Source organism: Cynoglossus semilaevis, chromosome Z (genome assembly GCF_000523025.1).
Source record: "Cynoglossus semilaevis isolate Cse_v1.0 chromosome Z, Cse_v1.0, whole genome shotgun sequence".
Lineage (NCBI taxonomy): Eukaryota > Metazoa > Chordata > Actinopteri > Pleuronectiformes > Cynoglossidae > Cynoglossus > Cynoglossus semilaevis.
Window position 1 is genome coordinate 9,384,273 of NC_024328.1, and position 6,682 is coordinate 9,390,954.

Consider the following 6,682-nt stretch of genomic DNA (forward strand, 5'->3'; position numbering starts at 1 on the left):
AACAAAAAACTAACCACCCCCCCCCCCGCCCCTCCCCCCCCCCTCGATAATTCGATACGTTTTCACAGGAAACTGGGATTCAGGATCACAAAAAATATTTATATATTTAGTGTTCTACTTTTTCTAACTCCTTTAGAAGTAGTAATGGTCGTATTAGCTCAATTTTTTTCCTCTAATTTATGTTAAAAATTACATTATTATGAATATTACGTTCATTTTCACATACCAGTATATGTACTAGTATGTTTGTATATGTTATACCTCACAACACACATACCAAGTACCAAAAAAAAAAAATTGTACCAAAGTACCAAATTCTCTTGTGTTCAAACTTCAAAATTCGGATTACAAAAAACGCAACACACAAAACAAAAAGAAAATCACATGTTCCTTTCTCTTTAATAATAAAGTGTAAAACAAAAGCCCAGAGATTGTGTTTTACTGCATTATACTTGTTGAACAGACCTTGATAAGGTACAGTTCGCGTGTATCGTGGTGTACACGGTATTTCCAGTTGTACTCCAAACATGATTATCAACATCGGGAGGTGAAGGGTTAACCAGAGAAACTTTCTTGGTACTGCCGGGTGTCATCTCAGGAGAACCAGGTCTTGTGGTGACTTCACTGGTACCGGTCTGACACTGTATAAAACAATGCCACCTCTATGACCGACGCATCTAAACGATGCGTCTCCCCAACACCTCCGACTCCGGTACCGGAGGAGTTCCTCTGTCTGTGGACTTCGACAGTCCTGAAGACTATTTCCTCTTCGTCTTTCAGGTTTTCTTCGCCACCACTGCCGTGTGTACAGCGGGCACAGTGGTCATTGGCATCCTGTCCACCAGAGCCCTGCGCCTCCAGAACCGGTTCGTGTTCATGCTGAACACCAGCATCAGTGACACGCTGGTGGGGCTGTCGGTGTACTACCTGGGCCTGTTCGACGTCTATGAGGGCTATCCGCCCCGGAACGGAACTCACAACGTGTTGCCTTCACTGCTGGGGGTGAACGTGTTGACGTTTTTGTTCGCACAGTTCGACAGGTACTTCGCAGTGTGTCACCCTTTCGTTTACAGCCGCTTCATTACGCGTCACTTCGTCATCGGTGTTAATATTTACTGCTGGATCTACAATGCCGCTCATCTGCTGGCCAGGAACGTGCTGCCAGTAGCCAAATCTTGGCATCTGTACGTGGTCAGCATCTTGCTTCTGCAGGCGGTCGTGCTGACCAAAGTGATCATGAACATCAAGTTGTACGTGGTCGCAAGGGTCCAGCTGAAAAGAGACCCTCCCGGCGAGGAGAGAGACAGTAAAAGAGAGTCGCTGCGGATAATCATTTTCGTGGTCGTCATCTTCTTGGTGTTGTGGTCACCGTCGTTCGTGAATATTTCGATCAGGTTCGTGAAACCAGCCGCAGGCCTATTGTTTAGGAACGAGGCCACCAACGTGTTCGCCGTCATGGCTCGCTTTAGCGCTGTGTGTACTCCTGCTGTTTACCTGTGGGGGAGTCCAGCTCTGAGGGAGGCCACGGTGAGGAACCTGTGGGGGAGACTGTGTCCGGGATGCAGGAGGAGGTAATACGAGGTGTAGGAGACCAATAACATAAATAATTACATGTGTTTACTGCGTTTGTTCTTTCCTCCAAGTGGACTCTTGTCAGGTAGCCGCAGATAAGTCAACCTAACGGCCATGGAAATGAGAAGAACATTCGAGAACTTCATACTGACCCGCGGCTGCTCTCCACGGACAGCGACGGTAGTTATATTAACACTACCACAATAACATAATAACACAATTAGTATTATGTTATTACTGTCATTGTTGTTGAATTCTGTTCATTACGTTTTCTGTTTTGCGTAAATAAAAATTTGTAAAAATAATCATAATGGAAGAATCTGGGCTAAACTGTGCTACAGCTATAACTGCTACAACTTTAATCAGCTTGTAAAAACATTTAACAGTACCGGAAGTTTGTGTTTATATCTTGTTGAATAAAATATGAACCTCACAATCAATAGAGCCACATTAATGATGATGTTTGGTGAAGTCACCACGTCCCCTTTAATGTTTTTGTTTTGTTTTTTTAATAAAACATTTTCGGGAATGAGCAGATGCTGACAGTATATACGCTTCGATAATACAATTCATGAAATGTAAACTACAGTACCATGATAAATGATTGTATAAAGATTCACTTATGATGTGCACACACACTCGCCATTTATATGAAAACAAATCTATGTGAAATAAATATATTCATTTGGACAACAGAAAATTAAAAATGTATATTTAAATGCTCAGATTGTCATTTTTTTCTGTAAGACAGCTTTTTTGCTTAGTCTACCAAAAAGAATAACAGATATTATATAATAATAGTCTTTGCATCTTTTAGAATCTTCATTAGGTTTGCAATAGAAATGTTACCACATTATTATTCTGCGATAGAAATTAAGAAAATATGATTTACTTTTTTCACTGAAAATTAATAATAAATACCTGTATAATTTTCAGTGAAAAAATCTTATATTTTCCTAAATTTCCACTTCTTTTTTATATTCAGGAATATTTTACAACCTCCTTTAAGAGTAACAATGGTCATAATGTTTATGCAATTCACTAAAACTGTCAATACATAAAGTTACAGTCCAGACTAATAAAAGGTGGCTAATTATATTGTGAGTGGTAAAGCTGGCGCAGAGAGGGACATGTTCACTCCTCAGGTGTTAACTGTTCTTTTTAATTAGGAATTTAGAACTTTATTAACATTTTTACATTTTTATATCAATGCCACTTTGCAATGTACATCAGCAAAGCCTATCCTTTTTTTTTCTTTTCTTACAATGTTGTCCCCAATCACCTCTGATAGTGTTGTCACAGCTAAGAGACTGACTTGAAAAAACATCCTCCACAAGATACATGACAACAACTGCTTGAGTTTTTGTCTCTTTCTCTATCTACACCTACTAAACTAACAAATTCAAGTCCAATCTAATAGTCTCTCATAGTACATATCAGTTCAATTAAATCATGTGACCATGTTGTTGGCTCAATTTACAATCTACCACAGTGTCCAAGGTGGCTGCCTCAAAGGGAAGGACGCAAGGAAGGAAACATTCACAGGAATAGAAATGACCGCCCAAGGCAGGGATTGTCTTTGAAGAGACCTCCTGATCATCATCCTGGAATAAACATGTAAAAAGGAAGAAATAATGTCCCACAAAGTCATTTGCAGATCAAACGACACTGAACAACTATGAGTTTGTCCCCTGACTTACCCGTCACGTCCCAGCAGAAACAGTGCAGGTATGTTAGGTTTGGTTGTGGATCCATCAGTGATCATATCAAGGTATTGATTGTCATTGTCCACAGCATTATCAGCAATCAGAACAGCTTTACCTGTGAGAACAGTGAAATAGTGAGGTTACAAGGAGCAGAGGTGGTGAAGGTGCAGGAGTTTAGGTACTTAGGATCAACTGTTCAGAGCAGAGGAGACTGTGGAAGAGAGGTGAAGAATAGAGTACAGGCAGGATGGAACAGCTGGAGAAAAGTGTCAGGAGTGATCTGTGACAGAAGAGTGTCAGCTAAGGGGAAGGGAAAGGTTTACAGGATGATGGGGAGACCAGCCATGATGTATGGTTTAGAGATGGTAGCAATAAGTAGAAGACAGGAGGTGGAGCTGGAGGTGGAAGAGATAAAGATGCTAAGATTCTCTTTAGGAGTGACAAGAATGGACAGGATCAGGAATGAGGTCATTAGAGGGACAACACAGACAGGAAGGTTTGGAGAAAAAGCTAGAGAAGCCAGATTGAGATGGTTTGGACATGTGCAGAGGAGGGACAGTGGATACATTGGTAGAAGAATGTTAGAGATGGAGCTACCAGGGAGGAGAAAGAGAGGAAGACCAAAGAGGAGATATATGGATGTAGTGAGGGAGGACATGCAGATAGTTGGAGTCAGAGTAGAAAATGCAGAGAACAGGGAGAGATGAAAATCAATGATATGCTGTGCAAACCCTGAAAAAAAAAGTGACAAAGCCGAAAGAAGAAGAAGAACAGCTTTACCTCCTGCCTCTTCCACATAATGGGCTTTTTCTACAAAGGAGCATCCTCTGGAGTTTGAGAGAAAAGAAAAAACTAAAATCATGTTAAAATATACAAGTTAAAAAATACAGGAAGAAATAAGTTTTTTGGTTTTTTATGTATTAAATTTTTTGTTAGACCCTCTTTCCACCAGGACGACTTGACCCTGAAGGATTTCTGTGTCTTTCAGGTCTGAACAGGCGTCCGCTGGTTCTGCCGGCACCAGGAAAATTTCATCATAGAATGAAGTCTGTCAGAGAAATAAGAGAAAAATCACATACACTAGGAATATTTGAACAAGGGATTTGTCTTTTGCTGCGGCAGATTTTTGATTAAAATGTAAATGAGTTGTTATCTGACCTATACAGCAAAACAAAGATAAAATAAATAAAACAAACAGTGAGAAATACATTCAGAAAAAAGTTACAGGCATTTGCAGATGTTTAAAACTGTCCATTTTATCACCTGTAGCTAATCAGTCAGTGATCATAGACAGATGCAGGTGATGTTTCACATGAAGTAGTAGTAGAAGTAGTTAGTGTTTTTTTTTGTTTTTGCTCAAGTAGTATTACTTCTCTGGTGAATGCAATGTAAATCAAACAAATACAAAAAGAGAAAGTACTCACAAAACACCCTCCAAAATCTTTAGCTGGCGCTGCACTGAATATGTAACTGATGTCATCTGGACTGATGACCCGAAAATAAAGCAGCTCATGAATCCCAAGACCTAGAGTTAGTTCAAGAGAAAATCACTCATTCTTTACAGGCAGGACTTTATCATCATAATATTTACAGTAACTGTAAAAATAATATTCTTGCAAATATAAATACAAACGTGATGTAAACACATCTTTACTTGTCAAAACCAGAGATTTTATATATCAAATATACATATATTTGGTGTTTGGTACTACACATGTATAGTTCATATGGATGTAAACTTCTCTATGTCTATTAATAATAATAACAACAACAACAATGTGCACAATTAATATTTATGAAAACAGTGAGTCACTACTTTTAGTATTTCCAATATCAAATGTAAAAACAAAAACAAACTTGGCAAATAAATGCATGTATTTCTTTAAAAAAAATGGAACTGGAAAGACAGTAACCAGAAACAAAAGAAACTTATTTTTTTAATTACAAAAATGAGAGAAACAGCTGTATTTAACAACTAAAACATTTACCTACCGCTAATTGGATTACCTGATGTACCACTAGAGGGAACCCAAGTGCCACTTTTGGTACACGCGCCATACTTTGAGAACAACTGGTCTACGATTCCAATACAGGTGCTTACACATTCCACGAATTCTCATGGTGGTTTGAAAATACAACGTCACATTATCGCCTTGAACGCTTTTCTTATACAATAGTTAATTCATATCACCTGCAAATAATTAAACCCAATACTGAAACAAGTGGTGCCGTAAAGTGTGACAAAGCCGGTTACCTCCCGCCCACCTACACCTCGTGTATGAACAAATGTTAAGCTAGTATTCTACAGTTAGTTACTTTAGCTGTTCACTAGTCGTTTAGCATCGCCCAGTGGCTCTTCCTGTCTTACCTGTCAGCACAGTGAAGTGCATGACAACACTCCATATCGTCAAAAGCGAGGCTGCGGCACGAACCACATTTGCCATTTTCACCACGTTTGCATCGTCACACTGTAGAGGCTACGACGTAGCTTCAGATTTCATCTGAGCTAAAAATGTGTCCAAATACAGGGTGTTTTTAGTCTTCCTGCGCCAAAAAACCTCAAGCAGTGAACAACAAAGCAGCAGGTTCACCACTCCATGCGGTTTCCTGCTCCTGCGCATGCGCTTAGTACAGGGGCGAATTAACAGACTGCGCGGCCCGCCCGCGCCCCCCCCCCCCCCCCCCATGTAGTCTTTCAACAGGGGCGGTCCGAGCATGTTTCACGTCCGCCGCCATCTCCCACTTTTCATTCTTATCAACACAAAAGTCTTTGATGACATGAACTTATTTAAATACCAACAAAACAATAACATAATTCTAATAAAAACGGGCACACAAACAAACAATGTCAATGTAAACTATTTCTCCTTGTAGTGCAGATTCATTTAGTAGTACCCACTTAAAACCTGAGAGAACATAAAGAAAAAAAACGACCCACCTGAGGGTCGCGAACCAGTCTTTGGAAAACAATGTTTTAGTGGTCATAACAGTAATTCAGAGTTCAAGTGGACAAAAAACCTCCGCAGGTCACAGGAGGAAATATTAAAATTAGCAGAGTCACAGGATGGGCAGATGCCTAACAGGAGACAAATGACAATGGATAAAACCGACAACAGGGATGTCAGAGGATGGAAGTCACACCCACGGATGAATAATTCACACAGGTCACTGCTTTGCACTGGGGTTTATTTAAAGGTCAGTTTTTCAAGCAGTCAAATTTTGATCTTTGATTTATATGCCTCCATTGAACACCATCCAATATTAAGAATGGTTCAACATGGTTTAACATACACACATAATTTTATTCTGAACTATTTCAAACTCTTATCTGGATCATAAGTACAACCACAGGAAAAATAAAAACAAATACATTTAAAATAGGAAGTGCACCGAACATCAGCAGG

At 39.7% G+C, this 6,682-nt stretch overlaps 2 protein-coding genes across 2 annotated transcripts; one reads left to right on the forward strand and one right to left on the reverse strand.

Moving 5' to 3' along the window:
• Positions 1–429: 429 nt before the first annotated feature.
• LOC103397824 (somatostatin receptor type 2-like) lies at positions 430–2,582 on the forward strand. Its single transcript, XM_008336218.3, has 2 exons — positions 430–1,571; positions 1,644–2,582. The coding sequence occupies exons 1-2, from the start codon at positions 685–687 to the stop codon at positions 1,669–1,671; spliced, it is 915 nt and encodes a 304-aa protein (XP_008334440.1). The 5' UTR covers positions 430–684; the 3' UTR covers positions 1,672–2,582.
• A 133-nt stretch (positions 2,583–2,715) lies between these two features.
• LOC103397753 (protease-associated domain-containing protein 1) lies at positions 2,716–5,913 on the reverse strand. Its single transcript, XM_008336121.3, has 6 exons — positions 5,647–5,913; positions 4,703–4,803; positions 4,217–4,326; positions 4,059–4,105; positions 3,273–3,393; positions 2,716–3,176 (listed from the first exon to the last, which is right to left on the reverse strand). Exons 1-6 carry the CDS (start codon positions 5,720–5,722, stop codon positions 3,056–3,058), a joined length of 576 nt encoding a protein of 191 aa, XP_008334343.1. The 5' UTR covers positions 5,723–5,913; the 3' UTR covers positions 2,716–3,055.
• Positions 5,914–6,682: the final 769 nt, after the last annotated feature.

Excerpts from the sequence above, each read along its gene's own strand:
- LOC103397824 (XM_008336218.3), top strand. The coding sequence starts at position 685 with ATGCGTCTCCCCAACACCTCCGACTCCGGTACCGGAGGAGTTCCTCTG. Across the intron at positions 1,572-1,643 it reads TGTCCGGGATGCAGGAGGAG|TGGACTCTTGTCAGGTAGCC; the intron begins GTAATACGAGGT and ends CTTTCCTCCAAG.
- LOC103397753 (XM_008336121.3), bottom strand. The coding sequence starts at position 5,722 with ATGGCAAATGTGGTTCGTGCCGCAGCCTCGCTTTTGACGATATGGAGT. Across the intron at positions 4,327-4,702 it reads AAGATTTTGGAGGGTGTTTT|ACTTCATTCTATGATGAAAT; the intron begins GTGAGTACTTTC and ends TTTCTCTGACAG. Across the intron at positions 3,394-4,058 it reads TTATGTGGAAGAGGCAGGAG|GTAAAGCTGTTCTGATTGCT; the intron begins GTAAAGCTGTTC and ends CTGTTCTCACAG.